Here is a 17,439-nt window from a genome sequence, read left to right on the forward strand (position 1 = left end):
GAGAGCGAGAGGCACAGAGAGAGAGAGAGCGAGAGGCACAGAGAGAGAGAGCGAGAGGCACAGAGAGAGAGAGCGAGAGGCACAGAGAGAGAGAGAGCGAGAGGCACAGAGAGAGAGAGAGCGCGAGAGGCACAGAGAGAGAGAGAGCGCGAGAGGCACAGAGAGAGAGAGAGCGCGAGAGGCACAGAGAGAGAGAGAGCGCGAGAGGCACAGAGAGAGAGAGCGCGAGAGGCACAGAGAGAGAGAGAGAGCGCGAGAGGCACAGAGAGAGCGCGAGAGGCACAGAGAGAGAGCGCGAGAGGCACAGAGAGAGAGAGCAAGAGGCACAGAGAGAGAGAGCAAGAGGCACAGAGAGAGAGAGCAAGAGGCACAGAGAGAGAGAGCGAGGCACAGAGAGAGAGAGCGAGGCACAGAGAGACACGCAGAGAGAGAGACGCAGAGAGAGACGCAGAGAGAGACGCAGAGAGAGACGCAGAGAGAGACGCAGAGAGAGAGACGCAGAGAGAGAGAGACGCAGAGAGAGAGAGACGCAGAGAGAGAGAGAGACGCAGAGAGAGAGAGAGACGCAGAGAGAGAGAGAGACGCAGAGAGAGAGAGACGCAGAGAGAGAGAGACGCAGAGAGAGAGAGACGCAGAGAGAGAGAGACGCAGAGAGAGAGAGAGACGCAGAGAGAGAGAGACGCAGAGAGAGAGAGACGCAGAGAGAGAGAGAGACACAGAGAGAGAGAGACGCAGAGAGAGAGAGACGCAGAGAGAGAGAGACGCAGAGAGAGAGAGACGCAGAGAGAGAGAGGCGCAGAGAGAGAGAGAGGCACAGAGAGAGAGGCACAGAGAGAGAGGCACACAGAGAGCGCGAGAGGCACACAGAGAGCGCGAGAGGCACACAGAGAGCGCGAGAGGCACACAGAGAGCGCGAGAGGCACACAGAGAGCGCGAGAGGCACACAGAGAGCGCGAGAGGCACACAGAGAGCACGAGAGGCACACAGAGAGCGCGAGAGGCACACAGAGAGCGCGAGAGGCACACAGAGAGCGCGAGAGGCACACAGAGAGCGCGAGAGGCACACAGAGAGCGCGAGAGGCACACAGAGAGCGCGAGAGGCACACAGAGAGCGCGAGAGGCACAGAGAGAGAGAGAGCGCGAGAGGCACAGAGAGAGAGAGCGCGAGAGGCACAGAGAGAGAGAGAGCGCGAGAGGCACAGAGAGAGAGAGAGCGCGAGAGGCACAGAGAGAGAGAGAGCGCGAGAGGCACAGAGAGAGAGAGCGCGAGAGGCACAGAGAGAGAGCGCGAGAGGCACAGAGAGAGAGCGCGAGAGGCACAGAGAGAGAGCGCGAGAGGCACAGAGAGAGAGAGAGCGAGAGGCACAGAGAGAGAGAGAGCGCGAGAGGCACAGAGAGAGAGAGAGAGCGCGAGAGGCACAGAGAGAGAGCGAGGCACAGAGAGAGAGCGAGGCACAGAGAGAGAGCGAGGCACAAAGACACGCAGAGAGAGAGAGCGCGAGAGGCACAGAGAGAGAGAGCGAGAGGCACAGAGAGAGAGAGCAAGAGGCACAGAGAGAGAGAGCAAGAGGCACAGAGAGAGAGAGCAAGAGGCACAGAGAGAGAGAGCGAGGCACAGAGAGACACGCAGAGAGAGAGACGCAGAGAGAGACGCAGAGAGAGAGAGACGCAGAGAGAGAGAGAGAGACGCAGAGAGAGAGAGAGAGACGCAGAGAGAGAGAGACGCAGAGAGAGAGAGACGCAGAGAGAGAGAGAGACGCAGAGAGAGAGAGACGCAGAGAGAGAGAGACGCAGAGAGAGAGAGACGCAGAGAGAGAGAGACGCAGAGAGAGAGAGAGACGCAGAGAGAGAGAGAGACGCAGAGAGAGAGAGACGCAGAGAGAGAGAGACGCAGAGAGAGAGAGACGCAGAGAGAGAGAGAGACGCAGAGAGAGAGAGACGCAGAGAGAGAGAGACGCAGAGAGAGAGAGACGCAGAGAGAGAGAGATGCAGAGAGAGAGAGACGCAGAGAGAGAGAGACGCAGAGAGAGAGGCACAGAGAGAGCGCGAGAGGCACACAGAGAGCGCGAGAGGCACACAGAGAGCGCGAGAGGCACACAGAGAGCGCGAGAGGCACACAGAGAGCGCGAGAGGCACACAGAGAGCGCGAGAGGCACACAGAGAGCGCGAGAGGCACACAGAGAGCGCGAGAGGCACACAGAGAGCGCGAGAGGCACACAGAGAGCGCGAGAGGCACACAGAGAGCGCGAGAGGCACACAGAGAGCGCGAGAGGCACACAGAGAGCGCGAGAGGCACACAGAGCGCGAGAGGCACACAGAGCGCGAGAGGCACACAGAGAGCGCGAGAGGCACACAGAGAGCGCGAGAGGCACACAGAGAGCGCGAGAGGCACACAGAGAGCGCGAGAGGCACACAGAGAGCGCGAGAGGCACACAGAGAGCGCGAGAGGCACACAGAGAGCGCGAGAGGCACACAGAGAGCGCGAGAGGCACAGAGAGAGAGAGAGCGCGAGAGGCACAGAGAGAGAGAGAGCGCGAGAGGCACAGAGAGAGAGAGAGAGAGCGCGAGAGGCACAGAGAGAGAGAGAGAGCGCGAGAGGCACAGAGAGAGAGAGAGCGAGAGGCACAGAGAGAGAGAGAGCGAGAGGCACAGAGAGAGAGAGAGCGAGAGGCACAGAGAGAGAGAGAGCGAGAGGCACAGAGAGAGAGAGAGCGAGAGGCACAGAGAGAGAGAGAGCGAGAGGCACAGAGAGAGAGAGCGAGAGGCACAGAGAGAGAGAGCGAGAGGCACAGAGAGAGAGAGAGCGAGAGGCACAGAGAGAGAGAGAGAGCGAGAGGCACAGAGAGAGAGAGAGAGCGAGAGGCACAGAGAGAGAGAGAGCGAGAGGCACAGAGAGAGAGAGAGCGAGAGGCACAGAGAGAGAGAGAGCGAGAGGCACAGAGAGAGAGAGCGAGAGGCACAGAGAGAGAGAGCGAGAGGCACAGAGAGAGAGAGAGCGAGAGGCACAGAGAGAGAGAGAGCGAGAGGCACAGAGAGAGAGAGAGAGAGCGAGAGGCACAGAGAGAGAGAGAGCGCGAGAGGCACAGAGAGAGAGAGAGCGCGAGAGGCACAGAGAGAGAGAGAGCGCGAGAGGCACAGAGAGAGAGAGAGCGCGAGAGGCACAGAGAGAGAGAGAGCGCGAGAGGCACAGAGAGAGGGAGCGCGAGAGGCACAGAGAGATAGCGCGAGAGGCACAGAGAGAGAGAGCAAGAGGCACAGAGAGAGAGAGCAAGAGGCACAGAGAGAGAGAGCAAGAGGCACAGAGAGAGAGAGCGCGAGAGGCACAGAGAGAGAGAGCGCGAGAGGCACAGAGAGAGAGAGCGCGAGAGGCACAGAGAGAGAGAGCGCGAGAGGCACAGAGAGAGAGAGCGCGCGAGAGGCACAGAGAGAGAGAGCGCGCGAGAGGCACAGAGAGAGAGAGCGCGCGAGAGGCACAGAGAGAGAGAGAGCGCGCGAGAGGCACAGAGAGAGAGAGCGCGCGAGAGGCACAGAGAGAGAGAGCGCGCGAGAGGCACAGAGAGAGAGAGAGCGCGAGAGGCACAGAGAGAGAGAGCGCGCGAGAGGCACAGAGAGAGAGAGAGCGCGAGAGGCACAGAGAGAGAGAGAGCGCGAGAGGCACAGAGAGAGAGAGAGCGCGAGAGGCACAGAGAGAGAGAGCGCGAGAGGCACAGAGAGAGAGAGAGCGCGAGAGGCACAGAGAGAACAGAACAGAGAACGTGAGACGAAGAGAGTGCTCCGTACTGGAGTTCCAAGGCTTCAGAAGCAGAGATGTTAAGTACTGGCCATATTGGCAAACTAGTTTCTTTTAAGAGGATGATGAACCGTGGGTTGAGAATAGGACTTTCACTAACTGGACTGTAGTATTGTGCTGGGGTGTGCTGAAGGAAACCAGACTAGTTGAAGCAGAAACAAGTAAATGTGGAAGTAGTAAAGAGACTGTGTGTGAAAATGCTATGTGTTGTAAAGGTTCGTGAAGTTATGTACCCGCTATCTATTGTACATTGTTCCCACCAGGAGGTTGTTTAGTAAAAGACTGTTTATTTTGGACTGGTGGTCTCCCTCATTGAGCTGTACAACATATGTTCCTGGCCAGCCGAAGTCACCGGCATCATGAGCCTGCAAGGGAGTAGTGCCCCTTTAGACAAAGTCCACACACCCAGCCTGGACCACAACCTTCATGTAACGTGCTGGGGTATAAGAGACGAGTACCTCACCTACAACTAAAGAGTACCTTTCAACAGGTCAAAATTGGTCAGTTTGTGCTCCCATTTTATTCACGCTGCTCCCCTGAGCTTGCTGGGTTTTTTTTTTTTTTTTTTTAATTTAGTGCTAATTTTTATGGCTTATACAAGGAGGCGTGGCTCACAGGATCCTCTGGGGCGTGTCATTATGCTCCTCTACATTAGCCTGTGCGCCACGCCCCCTCACTAAAGATCATAAAAAGTTAGCACTAGCAAAAAAGTCCCATATCTCTAGAACTGTATGGTGGATTTAAAAAAAACAAACAAACAGAAAACTGTATACTATAGGGGAGCAATGGGAATAAAATAATGTCAAAAGCTGGACACTTTTGACCTGGTGACAGGTCCACTTGAAAGCAACGAAACAAATTTATCCTTCAGGAAACCGAGAAAAGAAAATACTGAGGCAAATGCAACAGCGTGAAGTTGGATGTAACTCTGCATTTCCACATAAGTTTTGGGTTGTTTTTTTCAAAAGTTTTTCAAACACATTTCTTTTTGTTGCCAAACATTCCATGAGCCTACAAATACATATAAAATACATTGTCTTGCTATTTCCTCAGATTAGGGGATAACCACAATATTGTGAAAGGTGATCTCCGATTAGGAGATGTCTCTGTCAGCGCAAGAAAGAGGTTCAAGGCCTGGATACTCCTGAAATCAGCAGAACTGGGCCCCCAAAGGGCTAGGGTTACACTCCAGCAACATCTCTCCACCTGTTTCTGGACAGTCAAAATACAACTTTAATGGAGACAAATTGTAAGCCTGAGGCAGAAAGAGACACCATGGCATTCAGCTGGCACCGACGCAGGAAACAAGAGTTCTAGTTTATAACCAAGAGGGAATAAATCTTTCCCCTACCCCGCTGAGAAAGACCGGGCCGCTATATATGGCCACAGTATCACTGTACATTTTCGATTACCCAAACCTTAAAGGTCAGATTTCCAGTTCGCCTAATGTATGTCTGGCAGACCACATTCCTATTTTGACAACCGACATGAAATTCAGAATCTTCTCAGCGGGGCCGCAGAGACACGGACAGTTATTTTTGAAATTATGCAACCATGCAATGTATATATATTACCCCCTAAAAGGTTCTTAAAGGGGATTCTCCATCTAAATGTACATCTAAATTTGGTCTGAGTAATCAGAGAGACTGGTTGCTAAGGCTGTGACACATAGCAACAAGAGGCCTCCACCACCAAACACCCACCCAGGCTATTCTTCCCAACTAGTTGCAAATCTCAGCAAAGGAAAACATGGTTTTCATTAGGTGCTAAGGAGCCTGCGGAGCCCTACACCACCATACGTCTTGTGGGCACCAGGCTAGGCCCAGCTTGAGGATTTTCATGTATCCTCTTGCTAGTCACGATTTATCTAGGGAGTGGATAGATTGCTCTTTGGGACCTAAATATTTTAAGAAAACCAGTTGACGATCCCATTAGATTATGAGGCAATGCTGCCATAGCCATCTTCGTAATGCCCATAGACTTAAGGGCCACACGCAACCACCACTCCTATATGTAGATGTCAGGGTCAGGTTTAGTCTCCACCAACGTTTATCCGGTGACACCGGACAACCCTACTGAATTCACTGTGGTTGTACGGCAAAGCATCCGTAGCAACAAAACGGTCCATTGAAATGGGCAACACTGATGCCAGTCAGTCATATGCTGCCATTTTCCAATTTAATCTGCAGTATTAATCAGATTTTTCTTTGCGTTACTCCCTAGAAAAGAGGCAATAACAATCATAGTTGTTGACTGTCCTGGATTTCTGGGGAATCCTGGGTAGAAATTAGGCTGGGTGTATGCCAACACTTGCCCAAAACTGGGCCGTCTGGGTCGTGACAATACCACATTGGCAACTATGGTAATAAAAGAACTGGAACCCATCCTGTCCGATCGATACTCATGGCAGTACATTCAAGATACACATTAGATATAGGGCTACTCACGATTGGAAAGAAGTAGCTTCTTTCTTCCTGAAACAGCGCCTTTTCCATCCATGGTCATGTCTGGTATTGCAATTTAGCTACAACTGAAGTAAATAGGGCTGAGTTGCAAAACCATGCATAACCTGTGGAGAGAAATGGTACAATTTTTTTCTTAAAAGAAAGAAGCGAAAGTCTTTAGAATCCTAGACAATCCCTTTAAATTGAATCCACAAGTTTTTCAGTGCGTTTGCAAAAACATCAAATGATAAAATAATTATCCTGATGAGGATAATAATAATAATAATAGTCGATATTAACATTTAGGATCACTACTTCCAATAGGAGGCACTAGCGTTCCCGTCCTCTCCCTCTCTGGACAGGCTACTTCCATATTTAAATTCTCATTTGCATGGCCTATTAATCTGTCTATGCCAATGTGATACTCTTCACAAGGAAAACTTTAACCCTTAAAAGGAAATGGATTGTTTGAATCAGTTTGTTTGTTTTTTTTCATATCATTATGTTAAAAAAAAAAAAAACCTCAATAGAAATTTTACAATTTTCACATAGGCCACTAAGCCTAATACTGGACAAATACTAGTATTATGAAGGAAGTATGAGCCTAGTATTGGACTTAGTAGCCAGGTAGGAAAAAAAAAACAATATTGAAATTTTTTAGTCTGCCGATATGAAAACTAAAATTTTTTTTAAAAAAAACATGTTTTTAACAATAAGATATTTTCGGATATGTTCCGTTTAATTTTATTTAGAATATTCTTATATTTAAATAATCATGATTATCTTTTGTATTGTTATTGATGATCAAAGCTGCAAAAATTGGGCAAATATTCCAAAGCTAAAAAGAAAACTACAGGGTCTATAAAGATCTGTATTTCACCCTTAAACTAGAGAATTAAGGTTAAGCAATAGGGAATTAAATCTTCAGCTAAACAATTTTTTACAGATTTGCCCACCTCTAATTATTAGAGCCAAAGCTTTCTGCGCAGATTGAGGCCACGTACCTGCCAGCGGCATATGCAGGTTTTTTTCTAGCAGATGTCGACTAGCCTCATTTTTGATCCCGGTGGCTACAGACTATACCGGAAGATAAAACCTATTTCCCCCCTCCCTATCTTTATTTCTTTATTTTGCCTCCTAATCTTAATATTGTCACCAGACCGCCACTTGCTATTCCTGCTGGCTCTTCAGCCTCAGAAATGCAACGAAGGACAGATTAGTGGGGGATTACCGGAGGAATTTCATGCGGCAAGTAATACAGAACGTTGAGAAGGTTAAGTAAACGCAGGTCATAAAAAATTCAAGTCCAGTCCTGTTATTTCAGCTTAGTTATAACTTTGCAAAGGGAAGGGGAAAAAAAAAAAAAAAATCAAGAGCGTGAAGGCTTGTGGGAATGCTGAATTTCTGCATGCATGCCTGTCTGCTGCCAAATGAGGTAGCAAAACTTCTGCACGACATGTCAGCGGGCAGGTGACCGGCATAAGCTTCCAGAGTACAGACGGGATTGGAACCAATTTTTTTTTTCTTTGCCCTCATTTTTGATACATTTTATAGATATTACTATTTTACATTTTGTTCCAATATATATAAATTTATTTTTTTATAATATTATATATTATTATTTGTTATTTTATTTAGTTTTTTTTTTTTTTTAATGGGGGGTACCCAGTGAACCAGACAATGACACAGATTCATTAACTAAATGTATCAATTAACTATAGGATTGCGCGAAAGACTACAAGATCAACTTTTTGACCCATTAAACAGATGTTCTCCCAGGGTTTGCTTGGGTACCCAATTCTCCCACTGGGGACACATACTATAAAGATACCCCCACGCCCCAGTAAGTAATCTAAATACTAGTTCAATACTAGCGACTAGTTCAATACTTTGGAAAAAGTTGCATTCTAATCAACCCTTGTGGCTGTCTACGTTTAGGTGAAGAAAAGTCATTTTTTTGTATTGTTTTTTTCTCTTATTTTGCTCTAGATCTAGTGCCACTCTGGTCTAGTGGCCATGGCTGGTATTGCAGCACAGCCTCATACAATACGGCTAGTCTGCAATACCACACATGACCCATGGAGAAGATTGGCGCTGTTTTCTATGGAAAAAATAATAATTCTACAGCTAACCCCTATAAGAAGGAGCACAAAGGAACTTTTATGCCATAAACAGGTTTTCATTCCAAATTAGCCCTGAGCTCATACACAATGACATCATACATACTGATGGATCTAAACCACAACTTAAGTTTTTGTATTATTCATTTCATACCTCTTAAAGCATGACTGAGCGGCCATAAATGAATCATAGAGAGGAGGAGGAATAATGAACATTCACACAAGGCAAGGTACCATAAACATGATTGGTTACAGTAACAGGGGGGGGTAAATAGTTGGGGGTGGGTAAAACATAAAAGGAGTTGGGAGTCCTATAAAAGGAAACAGGAAGGAACTGGTCTATAAGGTCTTTAGAATAAATAAATATAAGAGGCAACCAGCATAATTTGCATGATCACTAGGGGCACCGTTTCTAGACTTAGTAGAACCATTACCTTTTTGGGACTCATAGAAGCGATGTTGTCCATACAGAACATTGCTGTTTCCGTGGTCCAAGTGGCTCATGGGTAGAAAAGTGGAAAAACGAGGATAACCTGAAAAAGTAGAATATTACAGAATTTTTATTGATTTTAAAAGGAAAAAAAAAAAACATTCACACACAGAAATGTGTCATCTCATCACTGTCACCAGGAAGAAATGATTAGTCACTGACTAATTCAAAGTTATTTGATAAACTGTCTAAATATTTACTGCCCCTTAAACAAAGATTATATCTCCTCTTCTTCATGTCTAGATTGTTTTGTTTTTCTTTCATAAGGTGCATTTACACCAGTCGCCATTAAAGACCGCAGATTGGTTACATACAGTATTTGCCTGTCGGCGGTCGTTTCATAGCCCATTTAGACAGGCAGACTCTTCAGATGTACACTGGATGTACAGCAATAGATCGTTTTGTGTATACAGGCTTCCATTGTTCTCAACAGCACGCACCGTTTATGTGCTGCAGAGTGATAATTATTTGGGTAATCCAAAAGATCATTTCACCCGACGAACGGTGCGTTTTTCTTATTCATCAGGTGATCGGAAGCCTGTTTGTACTGGACGGTTATTGGGAATGGAGCATTCCTAAGAACACTCGTTCCTAATGATAATCAAAAAGGATATTCCTGAAACAAACAGTGTAGTATAATTCCTGCAGAGAACGCAAGGGTTAAATTCCAGCTGATCTGCTCCATTTCAGGCTGGAGACTGGCTGTGGAGGTGGATTTAGCACCTTTTTGTCCTACTGAACACAGGGTAAAAGGGGGGAGGCTCCTGCTGCAGCCAGTTGTCTTATAGCTAGATACAGGATACTGAAAAGATGGGGCATGGTTGATCTCTTGAGACACAGAAAGAAGATTTATAGACACAGGGAAGATCTTTACATTATTATTTTTTTTAATTGAAACACATGAATAATAATAATAACATTAATAATAATAATAATTGGAAAGGGGATATATGATTATTTAACACACACAAATCAAACATTTGTAGATAATGGATCTTTTTGACTATGATTTTTAGATGCCATGGCATCCATCGGTAAGACTAGTGCAGATAAAGTTGGCAAGACACCAAAAATTAACCAGAAGCAGTTAAAATACCCATTATTTGAGCCATAGACAAGATCATTTTATGTGGTATCCATGGGAAACTGGTACCCATCATGGTGAAAATGATTTTAACATAAAATGGAAAAGGCTTTGCCAGCTGCTGCCTGGCATTGACCACTACAAACATTTTCGTTGTACAATTTGTACACCAACAGTTCATTACTGGTTTCCTATGATAGTACCTATCTAATCTATGGGTTATTGTTTATATTTTAACATGGAAATAAATTGGGCTGAATGGCAATACCAGGCACGGAACATGGTTGGGTGCGGCACATTTTTTGTGAAAAAAAAAAATTAAATGTAAATGTACATAGTGAATAATTACTTCTGATTACTAACTATGCCATGATAGTCGGCACATTCCTTGTTTAGACCTTTGCCCAAAGAAGATAGCATATCATAATCTCATAGCTTTTGGCGACCATTCTTCCTGCATTATCCTGCAGTGCCCTCGAGACTTGAAGGAAGGGTTATCTTATGCTGGAAGCCAGTGATATATGGCCCGGCCTTACACAACAACTGATGCAATAAATGATGGAGGATGATTACCCTCCACCAACTCTACTCAGGAAAAAAATTGACAACCACAACTCTGTTTAAGAAAAATTCTCCAAAGTAGTTGTCACTTCCCTTCCAGCACTAGGATGAGGGTGAATCTAGATCCTCTAGTCTAGGTAGGTCTTTATCTTCGGATGAGCAGGACATGCTTGGACGTGGTCTCAAAATCCAAGACCATAAAAATATTTTTCCTAAAATCTGTCCAATGCTCCATGTATGCATGGAGCAAACTTCTAAAATATGCAACTATAGATCTATAAAGATGGAAAAGCCCTTCAAGCATTTCTTCATCTGAAAGACTCAAGAGTGGTTTCCATTAAGGGTTAACCCGATAATTCAGGTATACGATTTAGCTCAAGATGGGCTCAATCAGCAAAAATTTTACATATTCAGCCACCCACTGGGACACTATTCTTTAATATCCACTTTCGATCACTTATTATTATGTAGCACCCTGAGGATTCGGCTGCTACAGGGGTATTACACCTCACGCCAGAGGTGTGGTATTCCACTCCCGGGTAAGGATGGAGTGTGGAACTGAGCTAGTAGGCTGCATGCACTACATACATCCCATTTCTGGGGGACAGAACGACGGTACTCTCACCAGTTTATGTGCAGGTACGACAGCGTCTGTCCCTGGCTGGAGTGGGAGGGGGGTGGAACATCCCAGTAGTGTAGGGGCAGATAGGGGGAGTAGTCTGGGTAAAGCTAGGAGCTCATTGGGTGCTAGTCACCTGGGCTCACACATAGAGGGAGTATATAAGGTGGGCACCATCTTAGGACAGGGTCTTTTTAGCCTGAGGAGCAGAGCAGAGGAGCTCAGCCAGGAGGGCTGACAGGGAGCTGTGGCTCCGGCTGGGCCCAGCTCCAGAGCCAAGCCTGCAGAGGGAGAGAGGAGAAAAGAAGGACCCAGAGAGAAAGACAAGAAGGGAACCCCAAGACCCCAGAATAAAGACAAAAGGATGAAGGGTTGGTGGACAAGGGTACCGGATCCCAAGCTGGCAGAGGCCAAAACCAACCTTAGCCAGGAACCGGAGGTCGTGGTCAGGATCTGCCACGACCCTCACCAAATCCACTAGAAAGGCACACCGAGTATAGGGTCAGGGAGCCCAAAGGAGGCTTGACCACCAAGAGACCCGAGGGAGCCGGCCAAAAGTGGATCCCTGGTGGGAACGGCCAGAGGAAGGGAGAGTCAGAAAGGAGCTCAGGACCACGCTCCGGAATTGCCTGGGGGTTGGCCGAGTCCAGGACCTGGTGGACGCAGCACGGCTCGGGTGGTCACTCAAGGCCAGAGTGACCAAGAGAACACCAGTAAGTGAAAACCCTGAACTGCATCTCCTGACTCTGAATCTTCTTTCTGCATCAGCACAACCCCCATCATCTACACCTGCTGCCCTGAGGCCATACCCCTCCCGTTGGGGGTTATACCATCACTGCTGCACATATACCACCGGCCTCAGTGGACTGCTCTGCAGCGGCGGCTTCAAAGCCGCACTCAACGGGTGGCGTAGTCGACAATCAAGTTAACATCTACTGCCATAGACTGCCACTTAGTTTGACACCCTGGGCACGGACCGGGTCACCGCCACAAGGACTACTACCCCCATCGAGATCCGGCTCCGGGTATCCCCTACAGCACTGGCCCAGGGGGCGCGTCAATTACACACAGTGAGCCTCACTCACCAAGTAATTGCAGCAAACAGCAAGAACATGTTCCGGGCTTTATTACCACACACAATAAGCCAACTTTATCTCTTGCCAGACATGATTTATGCTGCAAATCTGAGCCACTCTACAGAAAGCGGGAGCCAAGAGAACCCCCAAATAACTACTATAAGTCAACAATAGTTCTGAGATTAAGGCAGCTCAGTGGTCACCTCGTAGGTAATGGAGATGACTCCGATGAGGTCAACGTCTTCATAGAGCTCAGATGTTCTCCTGCAGCCTGTATGGGTTTCCGTAGGGTTCTCCCATTTCTCCTCATGTGCCATAAAAACACTGATACAGTAATTTCCGTTTTTATAACATCAGTCCAAGAGAGAGATAGAAAATTGGATTTAAGGGCCCCTCAGGATCTTGACCCAAGATAAATTCGCTTAGAAGTTGCTGACTTCTGGGGGGACTAGTTTTAGCCTAAAGTCCCAACTTCTCTGAAGCACGCACACACAAAAAGAAGTAACAATGTCCAGCTTCTCATTTAAAGGGGTTGCACAGGATAAATCAATGACTGCTTTCTTTCCAAAACAGTGCCCCACCTATCTGCAGGTTGTGTGTGGTATAGCAGCTCAGTTTTAGTCCAATGTCCAGATCCCATGCACCATTGATAGATTCTGTGCTTGCTTGGTAGGGTCTCCTATTAATCCCAGAACAATAGAATATCCAGAAATCCCAAGGCACTAGAGGATAACCCTTAAAAAAAATTGATCCTTTATTCCATAATATTAAAAAAAATCACAATGAGAGGAGAAGGCAATGTTTCAGCCTTTCTTAAGCCTAAAAATGCAGCTTATATGTAATTTTTTAGCTGTTGGGTTTCACATCTTGGGAACTTTTGAAGAGGACGACTGGTTGTCCTTAAAGGGTACCTGTCACTTGATTCATAGTTTGAGCATCATGAGTGAGTGCCTGAGTGCACGATTGAAGCCAGGTATATATTTCTCTGAACTCGCTGACATTTCAGAGAAAATTAGAGTTTGAAGCTCTAGCAGGGAACCATAGCCAGATACCAGACTAGTCCACCACTATCCCCATCCGGTGGTTGTCAACAGGACGCAAAGTATGTGACTGTTGTAATAGTTTTCTTTGGCCAGACCAATACCAAACATGGACCCCTTCTTCCTTTTTATGGTGCCACCATTTCAGCCAACGATCATATAGACTGTACATTGTTGAAATGAGGATTCCCACCTCTGCAATTTCAGAACCAATATACAAGTTAAGTGGTAAAGTTGTGCATGCGCAGCCACTTCTCCATTCACGGAGGTGTGTGACGGGGCCTGTTCACGAGATAGATCATGTGGATCATAGTGGTGGGATCACATATTTCAGATATTTAACACATATCCTGCCGATTGCCATAAATATCCAAAATTAGACAACCGCTTTTAAGAATAAACCAAGATGTTCGGAGCCAAAATTTCTCTGGTCCACAGCAGCGTGTACCTTACTGCAATGAAACAGTCAAATTTCCTTGACCTGCAGTGGAAAGATTTCAGTCTACGGAGGAGGACTGGGAAAGAAGACTTCCAAGCTTTCGACATTCTTGCAGCTGTCTCTTTTAATTGCCTCTTGTTAAAAGACTTTTACTAGCTTTCATTTAAGTAAACAGCAGTCAGTAAATTCCTCTACCACAGATGCCCGTTCCCACGTGTAACCTTCCACTGACCCCTAGACTCATCCACCGCCTCCCAGCACTTTCATATGGAGTTAGTGAAGAATATTATAGGTGAACATCTGTTCTCCTCCCCCAGTGACATCTTTCTAACCTGTTCTAACAAAGAATAGGACTTGTATCTTGGGGGTAGGAATCAGAGTTATGTGTCAGTGCCGCAGAATGTTCATTACTGCAAATGTCATATTTCATGTTACATCAGTTTGCATTAATGCATCAAGGTAGTCGACTTCGCCCGCAAGTAACGAAGCGAGTCTTCAGATGGAGGATGAGTGGATACAAAGTGGGCCACAAGGCAGGTATAGGAAAAGCAAGCAAAAAAATGTTGGGAATAGAGGTAGAAAAAAATGGGTATTGAAAAAGCCATATTGGGTCCAAATCCCCAAAATGCAGATATGTAAACTAGTTAGTCTCCAGAAGGAATAAAACTGTCCCCAGTGTCACCTAGTGAAGGTAACTACTAGAGTTGGTGAAATTTATTTGCAGGATCTGGTCCATCTGCCAGGTCAGTAATCTCTGGCCTCTGGACAGGAACCCTGAGAATCACCGATCTCACAACATCTGCAGCTCTTTATTTTGACTAGCCGGCCTGGCATGATGCCTTTACCGCGTCATGCCTCACATGTGACATTGTGCCATGCCTGCAAATCAAAAAGGTTGGGGATGCTGTCAGGTAAGAGGCAGCTTTTCAGGGCTATCAGCCGCAGATTACTGACCTGACTGGTGGACTGGGTTCTATGAATCGGTTCACTCCAACTCTACTAGCTACCATATTAATCAGTGATCAACCCAAATGTAGAAAGCAGTTTCAGGGTTCTTGCACCTCATTAATGTAAAATAGGGTGTTTTAGGCTTCTTGAGCATTATAAATACAGAGCAAAACATAGTCTTTTGGAGAAGACCCTCGTTTGGCAAAAATCCTTTGTTGTTGTGCAATTTTCAGTAAAAGGTATGGCATTAATTATTGAGTAGCTAGCAAAGATAGATAATACAGTTTTTCCCATCCGTGGAGAAGCCAAGTTGCGTATTATTCCCAACCCCCAGGAAGCACTGCATAGCCTATTCCAGCTGATGGTCTCCAAAAGGAGACCCAGTATTCCCTGAAAACTACAATCCAGAATAAAAAAAAAAAAATGTGGTTTGCTCCATACCCTACATTCTTTGAGACAGAGGGATGGTTTTCTTAGGTTTGCCTACCCTTTCCATAAGTGGAGAAGGCTTCTAGAGAAAACAAGCAGTTTTTTGGCCAGAATTGCACACAAACCTTGGCTGGGTGAGGGGAAAACCTAGCCATGACTGCTTTGTTGTTTGTTGACAGGAAGGATTAGTCCTTTGCAAAAATGAGGTGGCCCAAAAAATTGGGAGAGACTTTTTTCTGTAGACAAGTCAAAGATGCATTCCAATGAATTAACCACATGGCAGTCTCCAGTTAAACATGTTAAAACGTATGTTATTGGCCAACTCTCATAAGACACACTCAAGATGGTCCTGCATGCCTTGGTTTTGTAGGTATGAAGATGTCTAGGCACGTTTATGTTAGGTACGACAGAAAGATTCAGGCTCTAGTTAAAAGCAAAATCAAAGATCATTTCCAGGTAAAGAAGGGGTAGGTAACCCAGCACTTAAACTCCAGAAATGGTATAGTAAAAAAATATAACTTTATTCAATCCATACGAGGGTAAAAACATCCACCTAATTAAAAAAAAACAAGACATCTTAGCAAAAAAAACAACAACAAAAAAACAAAAACCTAACATTGGCCTGTGTGTTTTGAACTGGTGTGTCTGAACGGTTCAATGCCATGACCAAGAATCGTTCAGACACACCATTTCAAAAACCATAGGCCAATGTTAGTTTCGGTTATTGGTTGTTGCCAGGATGTACCATTTTTAATAGTGTGGATGGTTTTACCCTAATATGCATTGAATAAAGTAATATTTTTTACTATACCGTTCTGGAATTTGAGTGCCGGACTACCTACCCTTTGTTTTCCTAGGAATGATCCTTGTGCTCATCAGAGTTCAACCAGGATTTTTTTTGTTCCATCATCACTTGTGGTTCTATCAGTGAGTCATGGAGCAGTGTAAGAGGCGAGCTGAACATACATATATTTTTGTGAACAGCTAAATTCTAGAACAAATTTTTCACTATTTGAGGTTTATGGTTTCTTAACTCCCTTCTCCTCCACCCCTTGGAGATCTTGAAGCATTTTTCGTAAAGTCCTCCATACACATAGGTCGGTCAGAGAGACTGATGTTCATCCATGCTATAAAAAAAATCTCTGGTTACAATAATTTGCAGATCGGGAATAGGATGGTAAAAATAATTTGTTTCACCAAAATAGTCAATGATCTATCGATATGGCCGATTAACAGCAATTTTGGCTGTCTTTTAGCTTATGTATGGGGGGGGGGTGGAGGTGGGGATGGTGGGGCTTTAGGTTTATCCCGTCTTCTTATTTTTGTAGGCATGAAGGGTAAGCTCTATACAGGTTCAAGTCTCCCAGGATGATCTTCTAAGGAGTTGATACTCCCCACCACAAAAAAAAGAAAAAAGGAGGGCATCCGATGTGTCCATAATCACATGGTCTCTACACTGTGTGCAGAATTATTAGGCAAATGAGTATTTTGATCACATGATACTTTTTATACATGTTGTCCTACTCCAAGCTGCATAGGCTTGAGAGCCAACTACCAATTAAGTAAATCTGGTGATGTGCATCTCTGTAATGAGGAGGGGTGTTGACTAATGACATCAACACTCTATATAAGGTATGCTTAATTATTAGGCAACTTCCTTTCCTTTGGCAAAATGGGTCAGAAGAGATTTGACGGGCTCTTAAAAGACCAAAATGGTGAGATGTCTTGCAGAGGGATGCAGCAGTCTTGAAATTTCCAAACTTTTGAAGCGTGATCACCGAACAACCAAGCATTTCATGGCAAATAGCCAACAGGGTCACAAGAAGCGTGTTGGCCAAAAAAGGCGCAAAATAACTGCCAATGAATTGAGGAAAATCAAGCGTGAAGTTGCCAAGTTGCCATTCGCCACCAGTTTTGCCATATTTCAGAGCTGCAACGTTACTGGAGTATCAAAAAGCACAAGGTGTGCGATACTCAGGGACATGGCCAAGGTAAGGAAGGCTGAAAAACGACCACCTTTGAACAAGAAACATAAGATAAAATGTCAAGAATGGGCCAAGAAATATCTTAAGACTGATGTTTCAAAGGTTTTATGGACTGATGAAATGAGAGTGACTCTTCATGGGTCAGATGGATGGGCCAGAGGCTGGATCAGTAAAGGGCAGAGAGCTCCACTCCGACTCAAGATGCCAGCAAGGTGAAGGTGGGGTATTGGTATTGACTGGTATCATCAAAGATGAACTTGTGGGACCTTTTTGGGTTGAGGATAGAGTGAAGCTCAACTCCCAGACCTACTGCCAGTTTCTGGAAGACAGCTTCTTCAAGCAGTGGTACAGGAAGAAGTCGGTATCGTTCAAGAAAAACATGATTTTCATGCAGGACAATGCTCCATCACATGCA

The 17,439-nt window shown here is 45.7% G+C and overlaps 1 protein-coding gene across 7 annotated transcripts in view; it reads right to left on the minus strand.

Annotated features, from left to right (window-relative positions):
* BAHCC1 (BAH domain and coiled-coil containing 1) overlaps positions 1-17,439 on the minus strand; it is a 132,497-nt gene that overhangs the window by 42,890 nt on the left and 72,168 nt on the right. For all 7 annotated transcript variants that reach the window (XM_073682569.1, XM_073682573.1, XM_073682570.1 and 4 more), the window contains one exon: positions 8,788-8,886. In XM_073682569.1, the coding sequence (XP_073538670.1) occupies positions 8,788-8,886 (99 nt within the window). The remainder of the gene's footprint in view (positions 1-8,787; positions 8,887-17,439) is intronic.

Source organism: Phyllobates terribilis, unplaced genomic scaffold, assembly GCF_046119375.1.
Source record: "Phyllobates terribilis strain yellow unplaced genomic scaffold, ASM4611937v1 Scaffold_5__5_contigs__length_657084704, whole genome shotgun sequence".
NCBI lineage: Eukaryota > Metazoa > Chordata > Amphibia > Anura > Dendrobatidae > Phyllobates > Phyllobates terribilis.